Source organism: Fundulus heteroclitus, chromosome 20, assembly GCF_011125445.2.
Source record: "Fundulus heteroclitus isolate FHET01 chromosome 20, MU-UCD_Fhet_4.1, whole genome shotgun sequence".
NCBI lineage: Eukaryota > Metazoa > Chordata > Actinopteri > Cyprinodontiformes > Fundulidae > Fundulus > Fundulus heteroclitus.
The window spans coordinates 42,057,342-42,079,078 of NC_046380.1; the positions used below are offsets into that span (position 1 = coordinate 42,057,342).

The 21,737-nt window shown below is 43.4% G+C and overlaps 2 protein-coding genes across 4 annotated transcripts in view; both read right to left on the reverse strand.

Moving 5' to 3' along the window:
* Positions 1-21,737, reverse strand: part of klhdc8a (kelch domain containing 8A) — a 209,318-nt gene that overhangs the window by 102,641 nt on the left and 84,940 nt on the right. The gene's annotated exons all lie outside the window — the stretch shown is intronic.
* Positions 11,780-12,849, reverse strand: LOC118567106 (protein ALP1-like). The gene is made up of 2 exons (XM_036151260.1): positions 12,590-12,849; positions 11,780-12,348 (listed from the first exon to the last, which is right to left on the reverse strand). The coding sequence occupies exons 1-2, from the start codon at positions 12,628-12,630 to the stop codon at positions 11,958-11,960; spliced, it is 432 nt and encodes a 143-aa protein (XP_036007153.1). The 5' UTR covers positions 12,631-12,849; the 3' UTR covers positions 11,780-11,957.

The window sequence follows — 21,737 nt, forward strand, 5'->3', positions numbered from 1 at the left end:
GCCCCGATGAAAATGATTAAAACTCGAATTATGGAGCTGCGGAATCTGGGAAAATGTCAACAAACTTAGGTTCGCGGGCCGCGGACGGACCAGGAGAAATGAACAGGGTCCGTCATGTTTTATGTTGTGGAAGGCACCAATAAGTGCTGGGGTGCCTGCAGCAGAGAGATTAATGAGTTATCTGCTGCTGAGTTGACACAAAGATGTCCAGAGAAAGGCATAAAAGTTAACTGTGCAGGATTTAGTGCTGGGCTGAATCCATTAAATCCTTTGGCCCAGATGTTGCAAGAGGCGCAACACATGAGTTGTTTTGCTTTTTTGTGCTAGTTTTGTTAAAAAAAATAGATAAAGTGTCTTTAAACCTTTTTCCGAGGTTGTTTAAAAGGCTTCGGAAAATTCAGAACAAAGAAGTTTGGAAAAACAAATTGTGAAAAGACATTAAGGAGAAAGTGCAGTCAACACCAGTACAGGGGTGTTGATTTGAAAATAGATAACATTAAAACAGCCATCTAGCAGTGTGAATCATATCAACATCAGAAAAGGACAGGCACGACAGGTGGAATGGATTTATCACTTTCCATATTACCCGCAAGCTTCTGGGCTAATTGTGAATGAATGAACTGTTGAAAGAATCCTTGAAAAAAAAAATGTGTCTGATAATCATGACTTAACAGATTGGAAGCTTAAATTGATCCAAGCATTGGCCCAATTGAATAATAGGCCAATTGCTCCAGGGGCAGACTTACTGTCTCTGCATTTGACAAACTGAGAAACCGCTCAGGATTATGTGTGTATAAGAGAGTAAAAATAAATGAACAATAAAACTTGTGATTTTATCTAAATGGAAAATGTATTAATGTATATGTAAATGCTTAGTACAGGAGTTAAAAATATTTCAGCATTATTGACTAGAATTTATCATTTTATGGCACAAAGATGTGGTCATTCCAATTCTGAAAAGTGCCTGAAAAAGAAAATTTTATTTGGGAAGAAGCACAGCAAAGAGCATTAGATTTGGCTAAGAAAGCCATACAACAAGCTGTGTCATTGGGAAGGATGATGTCCGGGCCTGTGGAGTTGCAGGCCTCAGCTGTTAATGACTATACAAGCTAAAGTGATTGGTGGGGATTATCAAGAAGACAATCCCTGGTAATTGAAAAACTAGCACAACTGCTAATGAAACCCTGTGAAATGACAGAGGTTCAAGGGGTGGCTGCCCCCACTAACATCACTGTAAGAGGAACAGGGGGGGTTTGGCTCAACAGATAAACCAGGAGCCAAAGTTTGGGTGAGACAAAAAAAATGGTCCACCTAGACTAGCTGAAAACATTTCACAAGGCAGTGATGCAACAGTGTCAGTATTTTACTCAGGGGAGGAAAAAATTGATAAATGTTATGTAAGAGAAAACTAATTTTATTCTTTTGTCTTATAGCAATAATAATTTTGATTTCAGATCCATGTTTCCGTGGGATCTGCTGATTGGACGACCCGAGGGACAGCGCAATGGCGGACGTCCCAAACCGTGGGAGGCACCACAGGGCTGGTGCAGGATTTGGGGCCATCATCCTCCGTGTCCTCGCTGCCATGGTCCTGCTGGCACACCTCTGTTGGGCAGAAGCACCAGGCCGGATCCTGAAAGAAGTGGTTCAGCCGCATCAACTGTGATGGGGAGACAGCACGCGCAACGGCATCCAGGATGACAACACATGCTCTCGGTGGTGTGTAAGAAGCATACCAGTAGTCTTCAAGGGATGTAACGTTAAAGTGGTTTCAAGGAGAGGTTTGTGCCAATATGAATCATCTACAGAACGAGCGTGTAAGAAGACACACACTCAAATTGCACCTGCTGCACACACTTGTCAACAAATGGCACAATCGAAGATAACAAATAAAGTTCACTGGAAAGTTTTTTTTCCCTCCTCTGCCAACATGCACTAGGACGAAACGTGCATGGTGGGACACTTTGCTTGGTGGAACAGGTACTAAGTTAAGTGTTTCCAACACTTTTGACAATAAAGTAACAAGAACTATGTTATTAAACACTGGACAGCATGCATCAAGAGCTGTTCATCAGGTTGGATTATGGATGCCTACTGTTGTAACATCACAGGAAGAAACTGCAAAGATCTTCCTTAAAGAACTGAACTGGCAAATAAAGATGTGGAACACGACAGCAGAAGTGTTAACGAACATTTCTGCAGCTTTGAACTGGACGGTATGTAACGTATAAATGATGCACGCTCACATACAACAAGAACGGTTTAAGCGTGTGGTTATTATCAGAAATTTCCATGAACGGAGACAACTATGGAACATTAGTAGTAATAGTTGGTTACAACTAGAACCACAGAAGACCTATTGTAATGCTACTATGTGTGAAGGACATTGGATACAATATGATGTTACCGATAGTACTACTGTCTGTCATTATAGATTGCCCGTAGTGACTGTACAGGGGTATTGGTTTTGGAAACTGGATGGTGATTGGTTTGGCCCACAGACAAACTACACGTATGACCTGGATCTATGCGAGACTGCTGATAAAGGGATGGTATGTATGCTACAACAAGGACATCTTAACCCATGTTTAACCGGAGACGAGGTGTTATGTGATTCGACTCATGAACCAGCTAGAGAAACTATAAAGAGTCATCCTCAATTACCTCAGGAGCCTTTCGTTGGGTGTTTTGATGTATACATCTGGAGTTGGAATAACGTGACCTATCAACCAACCAATTTCACTATCTCCCTGGATCGGTTCAAATGCGCATTGAATCAGTCTACGGAACTTAATTGCTTAGTTGAATCACACAGGTCCAACATTTCCAGCTTAAAGGTGTCTACATTTATGGCCCAAGGACAGGTTTTGCATGCGGCTAAATTAATGGAGCATTCATCTGCACATCATTGGTGGGACATTTTTAATGGAATGTCTGTTCTGCTCGAAACTATGTAGTACTTCCCTTGCTTTTGCTCATTAATGTTATTATAGTGTTAACCTTTTGTAATGTTTGCACCTGTCTTTATATTATAAGGGTTTTGTATGACACTACCTTAAGATGAAGATTATAATCAAAAAGTGGTTTGGGACGGAAAGGATAACTTTACAAGTGGATTCTACAGAACCAAGGGATATTCCGGTGATACTGATAAAAATAGACCTTGGGGATGGTTTTCCAAAATTAGGTTTTGTCAAAGACCAAGGGGTGGAATGATATATTAAAGAATTAGTTTTGTTCTTTGACAAAGTATTTTGGGAAAAATAGACTAAGAACAACATATATGCTCGTGCCTGTTATGTTGCTCACATAAAACTAAGAACAACATGTGTAATTTTGCTATAACTTGTTTTAACTTTAACATAGGGAACCTATGACAATGTGTTGTGGGAAAGGCTGGTCTGTTTCTGTTTAAAAACCTGCCCCTGAACAACAAAGTCATTGTGGCATGGTCAGCTTTGACACCATCCCTCATTTCCCAAGAATCTCTGCTGGATGCCTTCTCTACCTTAGCCCAGGCTTTACCCAATGTGTTGGAGCTATTAGAAATAGGTCAGCTAGTCGAAGAGGTACGAGCGTACCAAATTGATGCTGATCTGTTACTCAAGGCCAAAAAGTTTGAAGAGGAAACTGCTCGGATAGATGTTGACTGGTGGGGTCCAATACTCTCCAAACAAACACCAGCACTGTATTCCCCAACAGTGCTATAAACTCAATACAATTGCAGAGCTGGGGCCTGTTTCAATAAGGAGGTTCAACCAACTCTGAGTTAAAACTTGAACTCTGAGTTAACTTAGCCCAAGATGGGAAACTTTGAGTTTTGGGTTTCAGAACAGCTGAAATTAGTTAGTTCAATCAACTCTGAGTTGGCTGACTCTGAGTTAAGTGCATGCACCACAACTATAAAAAGCCATTATCAATGGAGCGCAGATATTACGAGTCACCATGGCAACAGCGTCAGACAAAAAAAGGTGTGCATATTTCTCACCAGCAGAACTGGATGTGCTTATGCAAGCATATGCAGAATTTGAGCATGTATTTTTTAAAAAAAAGCAACACGGCTGCAGCGGCGAAGGAGAGAGAGTTAGCTTGGGTGAAAATAGCTGCTCGAGTCAGTGCGTAAGTTTACATTTTAATTACTTTTATACAGTGTTGGGTGTAATGAATTAAGTTACTAAGTCATCTAAATACTGTAATTAAATTAAAGACTATAAAACAATAGTGGATTTAATATAAAATTTTAAAAGGTATATTTTTAATTTAACTTTCTCCCTCTATAATACACTTTGGTCAATTTATGATTTATTCATGCAATTGAATATTGTTTTAATTTGAAAGCATTAGAAGTGCAGTTTCTTGTCTCTCCTTGTATTGTTCAAGTGGTTGAGGTTGATTTGGGATTTAGAAAGTAATTAATAAGTAAATAAAACAAATTAGTAAGTAGACCAATACTTTCTCGAGACAGTAATTATTACATTAATCTAATTAGACTTGTTGAAGATAAAATTTGTAGTTAGTAATTAAGAACTATTTTAGAGTAACTTACCCAACTGTTATAATATCAGAGGTGAAACTGGAAGAACAGTATTTTATTAAACCTAATTTAATTTTCATGGATAGGTGCAATCCTGCAGGCATCAAAAGAACATGGCAGCAGCTGAAAATGAAATATAAAAACATACTTCAAGCAGGTAAGCCTTGAGCACATCATAGGAGTAGCTACCTGGCTTTACAAACATTTGACATATTAAATGACTAAATGGCATTCAGTGTAGCATTTTTGACATATGTCTAAATGTTCATTCTCATTTGACTTCTACTCAGCCAACAGACAGAAGGCAGAGGCTCGTAAAACAGGGGGAGGACCTGCACCACCACCCCTGACAAATGCAGAAGAGATGGCCCTGAGCCTAAATGCTGGAAGGCCAATGGCTGAGGGAATTCCTGGAGGGACTTCATCAGAGCCAGTCACTCCAGAAGATTTAAGTGCCTTCATAAAATGTAAGAGGTCTACCTACAGTGTTATTTTTTTATATAGACTGAATGTGATATTTCCATTTATATTACTTTGGGTTGGGTTTTTTGTTGGTCCCAACAGATTCGGATGGTAATATCTGCCTCTTGGAGCCTCCTGTCCCAACAGTACCCCATACAGTTGTCAGTACCCTACTCCATACACCATCAATTATGATGAATAGTATTATAAAGTGTACTCTATGAAATGCTCATCTTCACAGGATGATGGGGATGAAGAAACCGTTTCTGCTGCCACAGACAGGCCTACAGAGGTAATTTTAAGATTATATGTCTACACATCAAACAATCTACACATTCACATTTATATGTGGAGTAGCCTATAGAATCCAAGTTTATATCTATAAATGGTCATTCTTATCTCTACCCCCCAGAGTTATGGAAGAACAGCAGGAGGAAGGTCCATCAACTTCTGGTGCACAGATGGACACAGTTCAGTGATTTACTGTAAATGTCACAGTTTCATTCTGAATTTTAGACTACATTCATGATGTAACTCTAATCTATTGTATTTTCAGTTGCCAGTTAAGGAGTTATATAGACTTCTTCTTATTAAAAAGATAGAAAAAAACAGCAAAGAACTTATATACTTGGACTGCCAGATCCAAAAGGCAGATCTGGAAATCAACATTCTGAAACTAAAGTGAGAGGTGAGTGTATGGTCACAGGTGAATTCTAGGAAGTATTGAAACTATTTTAAAATCTTTTTTTTTTGTTTTCTTTCTTTTTAGCAGATGAACAACACCATATAAATTGCTGTGATAGGATAGGGATATGACAAAAAATCCACTCTGGGCCTCAAAATCCTTTCCCGACGTAAATGTAACTCCCTACGAAGTAATACAACCTCTTCGTCAACAGGATCATCCATAAAAGGTCATGTCATTTCATTCCCTTTGATGCGCTCTGCGTGACTGAAATGTGCGCAATTAATATGTCCCCAAAAAATCATTGAGGTGTTTAAACACCACTTCCTCTTTAAAAAAGGGGAGGAGACCAAAATAAACTCTGGGTTTTCTGAAGAAAACCTGCTCCCAACCAGGTTAGGTTCACAGAGTAAATTGCCATGGTAACTGACTCTGAGTATAAGTTACCTCTCTTTCAGAAACGGGCTTGACTTACTCTGCTTTCTCAGGTTTAACTTACCTCCCTTTCTGAAACAGAAAACCCAGAGTTTCCCTCATTTCAGGGTTAACATACTCAGAGTTTTCACTTAACCTCCTTTCTGAAACAGGCCCCTGTACTCAAAGCTGCCATATTGTTCAGGCACCACAAATGTTTTAAGTTCACTCAACTGGTTACCCAGTTATTGATTATTTTGACAAGATTAACTCTTAGTATATGAGTAGAACTGACCCCCAAACTCATTCCTTTCAAGAGTGGATTGAATTTACGTCTGACGTAATAATGACGTGCCAGTTCATTGGATAGGTTCATATCAACATGGCAATTAACCTAATAACCTACACAAACCAATATAAACAAATACAAAAAATCGGATATCCCAATGAATGGTGGATGAACTAGTCTATGATCGATTGTGGTGAATGTAATCTGTTACACTTTGACATCGTACGACTAGTTGTTCGCAAGGACTGCTGTGCACCTGGATGTAGGCAGGCAACAACATCTGGGAGATCATCAACAACATCAGCCTGCCAGCTCTCATGCGGTATTTAAAGGAAACAGGTCTTTTTAATAGAATTTAAGATTACACCCCCAGTCTTTTTTTTTTCTCGAATAATACAGCTGTCTAATTCCGCATTGAAACTCCACATCCCAAACAGTTGGTGGTGGTAATGCACCAAGTTGGTATGCCAACTGCCATTAAATTTAAAGAAGAAGAAGAAGAAGACAACATCAGCCTGCAAACCGTAGCCTCTGACTCTGCACAAAAGGTAAGAACGCGCTTGTAGGCTACTTTGTTTATTTATTTGTTTATCGTCTTCCAGCGGGCAGACCTCGACTAAAGCGTAAGCTATGTGTCTTATGATGTGGAACACATACTGGAGGCAGGTAACACTGCATATAATGCCACACAAACAGCCATAGAATTCACAAAAGGGCAGAAACATAATGTTTTAGAAAAAATGGCTGAGGTCATTTTTAGTTTCAATGCCTATGCCGGTGAAGACGAATTGGCAAAAGCTGCAGAGGCATTAGTGCGCAAGCACCCTTGCCTAAAACAGCGTGGGAGTGATTGTGGTTAGTTAGCTTGGCAGACCAGCTTATTTTTTAAAATGGGTAACTACCGTCACAAGTTGAGTAGAGCTGGGTGTCTAGAGGTAGCAGTTAACTCAGGCAAAAGAAGCCAGTCTAACCCTGATGGAGCAGCATCCCATGCAAACATAAAAAAGCTTGCAGAGCTGAGCTAAATTACTTGCCAAACTTCCCCAAAGGAGAAAATGCCACTAGTTCTGAACAGTTCAGACTGCAGCTTCTTGAAGAAATTTCGAGGGCCGAGACAGATCCAGTTTTAATTGATAGGCTTATGAACACTACCTTTGCACTGCGCAGAAAGCACATTATTGTGGACAACCCGTCACAACCTGTGAGTGAAGTCCTGGAAAATTGGCCTGCTCTTCGAATGGAGTCACAAGTAATTTGAAGTTATTTACATACTATATGTGGTTTGCTTAATTGGGGGCCTAGCAGCAAAGCTGGGAATGCACTCACTGTGTTTTTATGTATTCTACTTCTTCTTAATATTCATCTCTTCACTGCACTTGAAGTCTGTGGTAATTTATATGACCATATAGTTAGACAACCGTAAGTTGCAATCTAATGGGGGTCTACCTTAACTATCACATTTTCACCAATCATATGACTGACCCCACTGATGGGTCAGTCATATGATTAATTTCACCAAATTGCCTTTTTGCCACTGAAGGGCTTTAGTGCCCCAATAGGTAAAATTTGGCTTTTCACCCATGCACTATCTTTTTAACCGAGTATCAAATCTTAATGGTTGTATCAGCGATTGCAGGCCCAAAAAATAATCACATTTATCTAATCTTCCTCACGATCCGCTAGCTGCCCCATAAGCAGGCCATCAAAAAAACGCTTCTCTATAGGCAGCCTAGGCTCCCAGATCTGTACACAAAAACAATTGGTGCTACCAACCGCTCAAATCCAAAATAAATAGTGTTCCAACCAATCACCGACAGGGAGTGGGTGTTGTGTGGTTTAGCGCTCATATGCATGGCTGCACTCAAAGTCTGAACTGAAGGAGGGCAGCATTTTTTTTATGATGCACGAAACACGTAAGGGAGGGACGAGCTAGCTTGGTTTGTTTGTGATCCCGCTTCAAACACCCAACAGAAGTGACGTCACCCACAATCGCTGATACAACCTTTAAAAAACTAGACACTTTTGGAATTGTTGACCCCCTATTTTTGCCATAATGGATTGAAAGTGAAACAAATGTTTCAGCATTTGCATAATGTTTCTGTTGTTAAAGCAACACTAAAGAGTTTTTTGTAACTTAAAATAATGTTTCCAAGATAATTTCAGTGGTTCATCAACTAATAACAGGGTGAACGGCACTTCTGCATTCGCTTCGCGGCTCTCTATCGGCTATAACCGCACTATGTAAATTTACCAGATCGGTTGGCGGATCTGTAGTTCGATGGAATGAGATGTAAGAAACTACTAATTTGATTATTTGCTTCGATGTCGCAATACATCATACTTTCATAAAATCATGTAACATACTCTACCCTATCTGTGGACCATGTTATGTGCAAAGTAGGTGCTGGATAAACAAATAAAAGTGCTTTAATGTTGCTTTAAAGAAACAGACTTATCCTCACTAAAGATACCTGTAGCAGTTTCCGTCATCAAAATCGGACATGCTCTACAGCCAATAATATTTAGCAGTGTAGCCACCCCTCAGGAAGTGGTCTAACACACACACCCAGTTGTGAGGAAGTGCAACGATTTTAGCATAATTTGACCTATGGGTAGTGATGCCATGCTGCAGCAATATATAACTTAATGTCATTGTGACCAATTTTCTTTTTGCATTTTCAGATTTGTGCAGAATTCCATCGAATAACAAATATAAATTTAAAGAGTACATTTTATTCTGCATTTGATAAGTACATGCCACGGCTAATGACGATGTTCCGTGAGAAAGCGGCCCGCACTGGCAAAACTTCTGAATTGCTAAGAAACATCTTCAGGACCTATGATCTCCTTGTATGTAACATTTCCTACCTCATGACAATTTGTACTATAGTATTATTTAATATATGCATATGATTAATATTCTGCTTATTCTGCAATTATGCTTTCCTATTACCCACAATCCCTCTGTCTTCTAGGAAGACGTTGATGTTAACAGCAGACGCACAATTGCTCTGCAGGCACTTCCCATCTTCCTGCGTGAAGATGCTGCTGGATTTTTTTAAGACCTGGAATGTAAGTTTATGATTCAACTGTGTGTACTCTTTTACTCTTTCTTTTTCTTACTTTGTGTTCTCTATATATCTCTCTTTTTCTATTTAACCCTCTCTTACTTTGTGTTCTCTCTCTTTATATATATATAAAATATATATATATATATAATATATATATATATATATATATATATATATATAATATATATATATATATATATATATATATATAATCTTCCTATATACCATCTTCCTAGCCACCAGAAAAGCTATGAAATCATACTGTACTACAGTAATTCTCCAAGAATGTCATATTTGTGAATGAAATACCAGTGAACTTTTCATTCACTGGTATTTCATATAAAATACACATGTAGTGTTTTTCATTGACTGCTCTACTCATTAACTAATTACTGTCATGTTCTTCAGGCAGAAGACATTGACCTGCCAGACCTCTCGAATACAACTGTAGCTGTTCTCACTTTAAGACTGCTTAGCCTTAAAAATGACCTGATGATGGATGAGTAAGCAGTCTGCTTAAAATATGTCGTTGTTACTACCAGCATGGTGATAGGTCCGTGTATCTTTTGGTCATTGGATTTTCATTTCAGAAACAGCAATTAAAAAAACAAAAACAAATGGCCGTTTGATTTTTGTTTTAAAATACAAAAAAGAAAATCGAAATACAAAGCATTTCTCTTTTTCATTGTCAATAAGGGAAAAGTGAAATTTGAAAAATGATTTGAATTTCATTTTCCATTTCGGGTAAGAAAAAACAAAAATGGTTTAAAACATAAACGAAAAAGAGGCCTGTTTGTTCATATTCCGAGACCGGAAGTGGTCGCTCATGCATTGCAAAAGCACCACATTTTTCAGAATAAAATGTCTTAAGAACCTTATGGGCCTTTCAGACAGAAACCGGGCCATCGGCTGGAAAGACCAGGAAGCAAAATGGAGGAAAAGCTTATACTGTGTGTGTCTGAATTCCCCGAACTATATGACACAAGTTTGCGACTGTACAGGGACATCGGGAGGAAAGCAGTAGCATGGAAACACATTTCCAACCAAGTAGGCGTGTCAGGTGTGTTTTAAGTCAGGTAGCTTGTTGGTAGGTAGGTAGGCAATATGTAAATCTTAGTGTTATGTGTTCTCCCTCAATAGCTCTACATCTATTTTCTTAATTGAAGTAGGACTAAATTATAGCTTTCATGTACTATGATTAACACATTTTCTCCTATTATTTAGAGGATGAGTGTAAAAGGCGATGGAAAAATCTCAGGGACAGATATATTAAGGAAAGAAAGACCATGAGAGAGAAGAAGAGTGGTGCAGGGGCAGAACACAAGACCACATGGAAGTATTTCTCCATTATGAGCTTCCTGGAGCCTCATGTCAGAGAGAGGGCCACTTCCTCCAATATGTCCCCATCTCTAGAAGAGAGGTCCTCTGCTCCCCACGTTACTTCAGCACTCCTGGCTGCTCAGTCACCACCACCTGAAACCTTTACCCTTTACCTGACCGAAGTATCTCACAACTCCCCGTCTACCCCTGCATCTCTGGCCACTGATGAATCTTCTGAGACCCTGCCTGACCCAGTAGCTATTGATGTGTCCCAGGAGCACCCATCTACCTCAGCTTCCTATGCCCCTGCAGCTTCAGCTGTAGCCTACCATGCCCCGGCAGCTTCAGCCGCATCTCATGCCCCTGCAACTTCAGCAGCCTCCCATGCCCCTGCAGCGTCTTACATCCAACGGGCACCCCTGGCTCCACAGGGATCAAGCAAAACCAAAAAAAAGGCAGGAACAGAACGATGAGTTTGAGAGTCAGGTGATGAATGTGCTTAACCAGTCTGCAGATGAGGAGGAGCTCTTTCTTTTAAGTCTAGCACCACGTCTCAGAAACCTTTCACGTGAAAAGAGGAGTGAAATTAAAATAGAAATCATGACCGCTTTTCACAGGGCTGAGTTTTCCTAAGAAAAACAAAGTCATTCAGTCCTTGTTCTAATACTTAAGTAGTTTACTTAATTCATTGTTTGAGTTTTGATTCATGTTATGATGAATTCTTGCTTAGTGTATAAGCTCTGCATTTGTGTTCCAAGACATTGCAAATAAAGTAATATTAATATGGTAATGAATGTAATGAATATGTTCTTAAGGACGTCAGATTAGTTCTTACCTATATATATTTCAATTAGGAGAATTGTATGAAGATAATGAAAATAATGACTATAACAGGTAATGTAAACTAAAAGAAAGTCAATCACTGCACTATGTCTGTTAAAGTTTTAAGTCAGGAAATGTACATATCATATTTAATTTACTATTTATGGTTATTTGTAAAGTACACATTTAGCAGAAAGATAGAAGCACGGCTTTATTGGCCAGGTATGTGTAAACACACAAAGAATGCTGGAATAAATATTTTTATGGAAATCAGCCCTTTTAAGTGAGTGGCTCTTAAAAGAGCCTTTGTTTTATGATGAGGAAGAGTAGCAGAGGGTTGACAGGTGAGAGGTGGGCACATCAGGCTACGTTGTATTGCCAGGGCACTTCACCAACGGCGGAGGAGAAGTAACTGTTGAATGCCTCCCGGCCAGCTACAGCCTCTTGGGTGGCGTTGTTGGCGCCCGCTCTCCTTGCTTGTTGAAGTGCAGGGATGTCACATTCTTCCAGTGGGACAGGATTTTCAGCTGTGGAGTTCCACCTCTGGAAGTTGTGAAGGGCCACTGTAGCTTTCACAACAGCATCCACATTTTCAGGGCTCACTCCAATCACCCGGTGGTAGATTCTCCACTGTGCAGCAAGAATCCCAAAGGCATTCTCAACTACTCGTCTCGCTCTTGATAGGCGGTAGTTGAAGATCCTCTTTGGTTGGGAGAGGTTTCTTCCAGGATATGGCCTCAGCACATTCCTCCTTGTGATAAAATAAAAAAACACATTTAACCAGAGATACAAGCTACAATTCAATAACCGGTAATGAAAAACTTTAATATTTAACATAATGCTACAGAACAAGTAATCAGACAATTAAAAGGCGATTTTATACAAATGTGATGCTGCATGTGAATTGAAAACCAGAGATTATTTCTGTTCAGAGGCAAATTATTCCACTCTATATATACTGTAGAGCATAATGTATAATTAATATAAGTTACCTAAGGGGGAAAGCCTCATCTCCCACAAAGACATGAGGCATGGGCCCCAGGTGATTGGCGCGTGGAAGGGGAGCATCTTCTGGGAGATGCAGCTTCTCTTCTCGCAGGGCTTCTCCTAAGGTAGAAGCAGCAAGGGTCCCTCCATCACTGTTCCGGCCAAAAGCTCCAACATCCACCACCCTAAAAAGATACCTTGCATCCACAACTGCCAGAAGTACAACAGAGTATGTTCCCTTGTAGTTGAAATACTGGGAACCTGAATTATGTGATGCCTGGATTACCACATGTTTCCCATCTATTGCTCCCACACAGTTGGGGAAATTCCACCTCTCTTGGAAGCCCAGAGCAATCTCATGCCAATCAGCAACCTTTGGTACAGGCAGAAATTGAAATACAAATCCACCAGGCTGTCCCAAATGGCCTTGGACACATCTGGCACAATGTCTGCCACAGTGGAGATGCCCATTCTGTAGCTAGAAGCGATGGTGGTGTAGGAGTCCCCAGTTGCAAGATATCTGAAATGAATAACATCATAATGCTCAATAAAAATTAAACTGCACAACTTTCAACCACCTCCAATAAAGCTAATTTGAAATACAGTTTCCATGTAGCCTAATCAGTCAAAGGATATTTTATAAACAGCCTATAAAGAAATCAATGAGCTAATGGTAATTAATACAAGTTAAATTCCATTTACAGAGTGCAGGCTGAAAAAAACCCTGATGTGTGGGCGGGAGAAAGACATGACTGGCGGGACTCCAGCAAAACAGGCTATAAAATGAAAAGTAGCCTAGATTTATTTTATTACATATTATTTTAATTTAAATCACCTACCTCAGACAAATTGCCAGACGCTCCCTAGAAGAAATTGGCTCCTGGTAATTTGTATGGATCCTTGAGATCCGTGGTCCGACTCTCCCCAGCAAACTCTCAAACTGCTCCATACTGAGCCGAAAGTAGACCTGGAACCGGTCGCTGTGAAAACGGAGCTCTTTCACAAGCCGGAACTCCCCAAGCTGCTCTCTGGACCTGAGGGTTTCGTGCACCCACAGCCTCTTCTTCCTTGCTGCTCTTTTTGTTCGAACTAGCAGGGCTAGTGCTAGCGCTTGCTTCTTAGCACGGGTCAGATACATATTTGCTGCTGACTAAAAGCTGGAACAACTAACAAATGACTAGACCCGGCAACCCAGCCGGCGCAGCGCAGTGCAAATGCGCTGAACCCCGCGGCCAGCGCAGCGCAAATCGCTTCCTATCTGAAAGGCCCATTACGCAGATTTGATTTTAGACAAGACAAAGCAAGGCTTGTCGTCCATACAAATCTCAGTGCAGATATACCAGGTGAGAGGGGGAGTAAGACGATATTCTCTAAGAAAAGTGAGGCGATTTTCCAATGAAAATAAATGAGTTTACTGCAGTCAAGCCAGCCGCCACTGGGGACACAGCAGTCATGCCAGCCCTCTCTTGGTTTTAAAGGTCATGCGAGCACCATGCATTATGGTAGTAATGCCTGAGACTACTTCCCAAAATAAAAGCAATGTGTTTGACGTGTATCAACATATTGTATTCTTTGTTTTGTTGCACATATGGACTTCAGTTAGTTGAAATCATTTCTTACAGCTTTATGTAATATTTCTTTATTATTCAGGCCTGCTGGTGAATATAGAAATATATATTTTGGTCATAGTCACTGTTTAGCCTGAATAATTACTAAAAGAAATAGCAAACAGCCTTAAACAGGCTTGCTGTTGCGATGACTCGGATAACTGAGAATTTGCACAGGGATATTAAAACAATTGTTTTTTTCGAAGTGACTACTTTCACTTACAGACGACAGATTAAGATCTTGAGATCCTAATCATTTTTCATCAAAATCTTTTTTCATCAAAATTCACTTACATGATGTGGAATTTCTAAATTAAAGCCCTCCGAAATCTCTACATTAAGTCAATTTCACCTAAGTTGCTGACAGGGTTGCTACTAAACGGTACATTTTCAGGGGATACTGTTACCTCAGCCTGACAGTAGAACACCTCCAGATGTTGCTCAACAAATTTCACCCACATCTGATGTGGAATTTCAAAGTAAAAGCCCTTCAAAATCTGTCTATATATTCACTTTGACCTAAGTTGCTGATAATGTTGCTACTGACCCTTATGTTTTAAGGGAAAATTTTGATTCAGCATTACAGTAGAACACCTCCATAGGCTGCTCAACAAAGCTCTTTAAGATTTGATGTGGAATTTCAAAATAAAAGACGGTTCCAACATAACTAAATACACATTATATTGCAAAAGTATTTGCTTAGCCATCCACATTATTGGAATGAGGTGTTCCAGTCGCTTCCATGGTCACAGGTGTATAAAACCTATGCATGCAGACTGTTTTCACAAACATTTGTGAAATGGGTTGCTCTCAGGAGCTCAGTGAATTTCAGTGTGAAGCTGTGATAGGATGCCACCTGGGCAACAAATTCAGTTGTCAACTTTCCTCACTTCTAAATATTCTTGAGTCAACTGCTGTATCATAAGAAAATGGAAGTGTTTGGGGATGACAGCAACTAAGCCATGAAGTGTTAGGCCACGTAAACTGTCGGAGTGGGTTCAGTGGATACTGAAGTGCATAGAGGTTGCCAACTTTCTGCAAAGTCAATCACTACACGCTTCCAAACTTCATGTGGCCTTCAGATTAGCTCAAGAACAGTGCAGAGAGCTTCATGGAATGGGTTTCCATGGCCGAGCAGCTGCATCCAAGCCCTACATCACCAAGTGCAATGCAAAGCATTGGAGACACGTTGTTTGGAGTGACAAATCACGCTTCTCCATCTAAAAATCTGATGGACGAGTCTGAGTTTGGCGATTGCCAGGAGAACGGTGCTTGTCTGACTTCATTGTGCCAAGTGTAAAGTTTGGCAGATGGGGGATTATGGTCTGGGGCTGATTTTCAGGAGCTGGGCTTGGCCCCTTAGTTCCAGTGAACAGAGCTCAACCCGATAGAACACCTTTGGGATGAAATAGAGCGGAGACTGAGAGCCAGGCCTTGTCGTACAACATCAGTATGTGACCTCACAAATGTGTTTCTGGAAGAATGGTCCAAAATTCCCACAAACTGTAACGTGCGGGGAAAAACGGATCCAATTATCGACTCAGAACAGGTTAGTCTGTAACAATTAATGGGCTCTTTATTCAGGAGCTGAGTGTGCTGCGGTGACGCGTAGCTCACGAGCCGATAACTTCCTGCGGTAGAGACAGCGGGTTAGTGATCAGGATAGGAAGGGAAATGGTCGGGAGGGAGTGAAGCTGAATCACTAACCTGCTGAGAGCTGTAAGTCCGGCTGCAGGCTGTGTCTGCGGGGCGTAAGCCGTGGGGGCGGCAGCCGGGCTGATGGTCTTCTGGAACTCTCCTGGTGTGATCCAGAGACGGTCCAGGAATAATCACTTGTTCACCGGGTGCACACAATGTTTCAAAAAAGGGGAAATCCAAAGGCAGGTCCAGGTCCAATCCAAGGTTCGATATCTTGCGGGCTCAGAGGTACAAAAGGAGAAGGCAAATCCAGGGTTCCAAATACAGATCAGGGTCGGGAAACAGAACAGGCATGCAGAATCAAAGGGCTTGAAAGTACTCGAGAGTTAGCTTGAGACGATCTGGCGCTGGTGGTTTGTTTGGCGGTGGTTTATAAGGAGGTGGAATCAGGTGAAAACGGTGAAGGTTGATTGCAGTTGGGGTGGAGCCGAGATAGGTGTACTGAGTGAAGAACAAACCAACCCCAGTGCCAGGATCATCACAGAGCCCCCCCCCTTAAGGGCGGATTCCAGACGCCCTTGGCTGGTCAGGACGGGCCTTGTGAAACTCCCGAATGAGGGACTTGTCCAGGACGAAGCGGGAGGGAACCCACTGGCGTTCCTCCGGGCCATAACCCTCTCAGTCGATGAGGTACTGAACACCCCTGCCCCATCTCCTGGACATGAGAATACGCCTCACGGTATAAACCGGGGAGCCGTCAACGATACGAGTGGGAGGTGGGGGTTGGGGGTTGGGTAACAGGTTGGAAGATTTGACGGGTTTGACCAGAGATACATGGAAGGTAGGGTGGATCTTCATGGATGGTGGCAGGCGAAGACGGACTGCCACCGGGTTCACCACCTTAGAGATGGAAAAAGGCCCAATGAAACGGGGTGCCAGCTTCTTACACTCTACCTTCAGAGGGAGGTCCTTGGTGGAGAGCCAAACTTTATCTCCTGGGAGATATTGCGGGGCTGGAACCCGCCGGCGATTGGCCGCCCGGGCCTGATTCTGGGACGCGGTAAGAATGGCCCTCTTAGCCCTCCTCCAGGCGCGCTGGCACCTCAGCGCGGAAAGATGTGCGGACGGAACTCTAGACTCCCTCTGCTCGACAGAGAACACCGGCGGCTGGAACCCATAGACGGTGAAAAAAGGAGAGAGTCCAGTGGAGCTGGAGGGCGAGGAATTTATGGCGTGCTCTGCCCAGGGCAGATTAAGTGCCCACTTCGTGGGGTCAGACTTACAGAGGAGGCGAAGCTTAGCCTCCACCTCTTGGTTGAGCCTCTCTGTCTGGCCGTCGGTTTGGGGGTGGAAACCAGAAGAAAGGCTGACAGAGATTCCCAACAGGGCGCAGAATTCCTTCCAGTAACGGGCCACAAACTGAGGACCCCTGTCAGAAACAATGTCAGAAGGTAGGCCATGCAGTCGGAATACCTCCCTCGCCAAGATGAACCCCATCTCCTTTGCTGAGGGGAGTTTTGGTAATGGAACCAAGTGAACCATTTTTGAGAAGCGGTCCACTATGGTCAGGATGACTGAATTGCCCTGAGAAACAGGCAGGCCCGTGATAAAGTCCATTGATATATTGGACCAAGGTCGGGAAGGCACAGGTAGGGACCGCAGGAGACCAGATGGTGGTCGCCGGGAGACCTTTGCCTGACAACATTGGGCACAGGCGGAGACGAAGTCTTTAACATCCTTAGACAGTGTGGGCCACCAAAACTGGGAGCGAACGATGCGTATTGATCTGGTGATGCCGGGGTGACAAAAAATACGAGAACAGTGGCAGAAATCGAGTACCTTGCCCCTTAGTGGTTCTGGAACAAAAAGTCTATCCTTGGGACAAGCCTCAGGAACAAGCACTCCAGCATGAGAACTCCTGACCTCACGCTCGAGGCCGAGCCGAGTAACCCCCAATCTGACTGATTCTGGAAGGATGTGACCCTGCTCCTGATCAGGACCCTCCCTCTCATCCTCGAACATCCGGGAGAGGGCATCGGGTTTAGTGTTCTTTGAACCCGGTCTATAGGAGAGGGAAAAATTGAAGCGACTGAAAAAGAGAGCCCACCTAGCCTGTCGGGGGTTGAGTCTCTTGGCCGTCTTGAGATACTCCAGATTTCTGTGATCAGTCCATACAAGGAAAGGATCTTTAGAACCCTCCAGCCAATGCCTCCACTCCTCCAGAGCCAGTTTCACTGCCAGGAGTTCCCGGTCGCCAACATGGTAATTTTGCTCTGCTGGGGACAACTTTCTAGAAAAGAAAGCACAGGGATGTACTCGACCCTCCTCGGTCCTCTGACTGAGGATTGCACCAACGCCGGAACTAGAGGCATCGACCTCCACAATAAACTGTCTCTCCGGGTTGGGAGAGACCAAAACCGGAGCAGAGGTGAATAGACGCTTTAACCGCTGGAAAGCCTGGTCTGCCTGCTCATTCCAGGCAAATCTCATCTTAACTGAGGTTAGGGCGTGGAGCGGAGAGGCGACTTGGCTAAAGTTTCGTATGAAACGCCGATAGAAATTTGCAAACCCCAGGAATCTCTGGAGCTGCTTACGGTCGGAAGGTGTGGGCCACTCCGTGACTGACCGGATCTTGGCTGGGTCCATGGACAGTTGACCCGGTGACAAGATGAAACCCAGAAAAGAGGTGGTGGTCATGTGAAATTCACACTTCTCGGCCTTCACATACAGCTGGTTCTGTAGCAGGCGGAGCAGGACTGAACGGACATGTTGCTTGTGGGTTTTGGGATCATTAGAATAAATAAGAATGTCGTCCAAGTAAACAAAAACGAACCTGCCAATCATATCCCTGAGGACCTCGTTCACAAGGTTCTGAAACACCGCCGGGGCATTAGTAAGACCAAAAGGCATAACTAAATATTCATAATGACCTGTGGGCGTGTTGAACGCTGTTTTCCACTCATCCCCCTCTCTGATGCGAACCAGATGGTACGCGTTTCTTAAGTCCAATTTAGTGAAAATCTTAGCCCCACTGATCTGATCAAAAGCCATGTTCATAAGAGGGATGGGATATCGGTTCTTGACTGAGATGTCGTTGAGTCCCCGGTAGTCAATACAGGGACGGAGCGAACCATCCTTCTTCCCAACAAAGAAAAACCCTGCGCCTGCAGGAGAGGAGGAGGGACGGATAATGCCCGCCCTGAGGGCGTCATCAATGTAACGCTGCATGGCTTCAGACTCAGGGGTGGACAGGGAGTAAAGGCGGCCCCTGGGGGGGGTGGTACCGGGTAACAAATCAATACAACAGTCAAAAGGACGGTGAGAAGGTAGGCTTGTGGCCTTTGCTTTATTGAAGACCTCTCTCAGGTCATGGTATTCGGAGGGAACCTTAGTCAGGTCAGGATAGACGTCCTCCGCGCTCTCTTCTGGTAGTGGGAGAGGTTGAGCTGAGTGAAGACAGGAGGCCGAACAGGTAGGAGCCCACCCGGTAACCTCTACCCTGCGCCAGTCAATGAGAGGATTATGCTTCTTAAGCCAAGTAGCACCAAGGACCACTGGTACCTGGGGGGAATCAATAATCATAAAAGTGAGGCTCTCCCTGTGGTTACCTCCAATCAGCAGCTCAACCGGTTCAGTGATGAGGTGGGAATGGTTAAGTTTGTGGCCGTCCAGCGCCAGGATGCTGCGGGGGAACGGGCCCGGAACGAGCCTGATGTTTAGCTTCCTGGCCAGCCCCTCGTCCATGAACTCGGTATCTGCCCCCGAATCAACAAAAACAGACAGGTTATAAGACTTAGCAGCGACGTTGATGGTAGCGGGTAAACGGAGATCAGGGGAGACGAGAAACTTAGTACGGCTCAGTAGAGAACCTCCTCTTCTAGGTGAGCCTGCCCCTTTAATTGGGCAGTCACAGACTCGGTGTCCCTCTCCCCCGCAATATAAGCAGAGATTGCATCTGTACCTGCGGTCACGCTCCTCTGAGGACAATTTAGCCCTCCCCAGCTGCATGGGTTCGGGTTCCGTTGACCCCTGAGGATGTGATGGGGCTGCTGGACCAGGTGAGGACGACCATGAACGATGAGGGGGCGCGAAGCGGCGACCCCTTCGCCGTTCCACAAGACGGAGGTCGATTCGAGTTGCCAGGTCCTCCAGTTGCTGAAGGGTATTAGGATAATCCCGGGTAGCAAGTTCATCCTTAACCCTCTCACTCAATCCCTCGAAGAAAACGTCCATCAGAGCTGGTTCGTTCCAAGGACTTTCAGCAGAAAGAAGATGAAACTCGATTATATAATCAGAGACTGACCTCTCCCCTTGCCGGAGAGCCAAAAGCCCCCTTGAGGATTCCCGACTGGGCAATAGTGGGCTGAAAACCCTGATGAGTTCCTGGGAGAAGGCATAATAAGAATGACATCGGGGAGAGTCGTTCTGCCACTCAGACGCTCCCCACAATCTTGCCTTTCCAGCCAACAGGGAGATTACATAGGCAACCCTTGAGCGATCTGTGGGAAAACTTGATGGCTGTAATTCAAACAAAATCTCACACTGAGTGAGAAAAGCCCTGCAATGTTCAGGATCGCCTTTAAAAAACTCGGGCGGGGTGAGACGCGGCTCGGGAAGTGACGTCTCTGGGCGTGGCCCGGTGACGGAGGCGGAAGTTTGCGGAAGTGGCGGGTTCGGAGAAGCCGGGCTGCGTAGGTGGGCTAATATCTCCGCTACGCCTTCCTCTAGCTGAGAAATGGACCTCTCAACACCGGACCGCCACTGATCATCTGAGGATGGATCCATGTTTAAGTGGCCAGATCGTTTCTGTAACGTGCGGGGAAAAACGGATCCAATTATCGACTCAGAACAGGTTAGTCTGTAACAATTAATGGGCTCTTTATTCAGGAGCTGAGTGTGCTGCGGTGACGCGTAGCTCACGAGCCGATAACTTCCTGCGGTAGAGACAGCGGGTTAGTGATCAGGATAGGAAGGGAAATGGTCGGGAGGGAGTGAAGCTGAATCACTAACCTGCTGAGAGCTGTAAGTCCGGCTGCAGGCTGTGTCTGCGGGGCGTAAGCCGTGGGGGCGGCAGCCGGGCTGATGGTCTTCTGGAACTCTCCTGGTGTGATCCAGAGACGGTCCAGGAATAATCACTTGTTCACCGGGTGCACACAATGTTTCAAAAAAGGGGAAATCCAAAGGCAGGTCCAGGTCCAATCCAGGGTTCGATATCTTGCGGGCTCAGAGGTACAAAAGGAGAAGGCAAATCCAGGGCTCCAAATACAGATCAGGGTCGGGAAACAGAACAGGCATGCAGAATCAAAGGGCTTGAAAGTACTCGAGAGTTAGCTTGAGACGATCTGGCGCTGGTGGTTTGTTTGGCGGTGGTTTATAAGGAGGTGGAATCAGGTGAAAACGGTGAAGGTTGATTGCAGTTGGGGTGGAGCCGAGATAGGTGTACTGAGTGAAGAACAAACCAACCCCAGTGCCAGGATCATCACACAAACATACTCCTAAACTTTGTGAACAGCCTTCCCAGAAGAGTCAAGGGCAGGTGAGTGAATCCTTTTACAATACAATATAGTGTATATTAGGTTTCTCAGTGTACTGGAAACTAAATAGTTTTTGTTATACACAGAGAAGAATAATCATTAATATGAATTAAAAAAAATCATAGCCAGTCTAAGAAGAAAGCACACAGAACATTTTTGTTGTTGTTGTGATCTTTTCTATAATTTGGACAAAAGAGACTCTCAATGGAACTTTGTCTTATTTGTTATTGGCTGAATGAATGTACCAGTTAAAGCCTAGTTTTCTGGGAAAGAAGGATGGCCAAGAATCAGAGAGGGTAAGCAGGCCTATGTCTTTAAGATACAACAGTTAGAATCTGTCTCTTATTTTCAATATGAGAAGCCATATCATAAAC

Excerpts from the sequence above, each read along its gene's own strand:
- LOC118567106 (XM_036151260.1), bottom strand. The coding sequence starts at position 12,630 with ATGCCTCATGTCTTTGTGGGAGATGAGGCTTTCCCCCTTAG. Across the intron at positions 12,349-12,589 it reads GATGAGGCTTTCCCCCTTAG|GAGGAATGTGCTGAGGCCAT; the intron begins GTAACTTATATT and ends TTTTATCACAAG.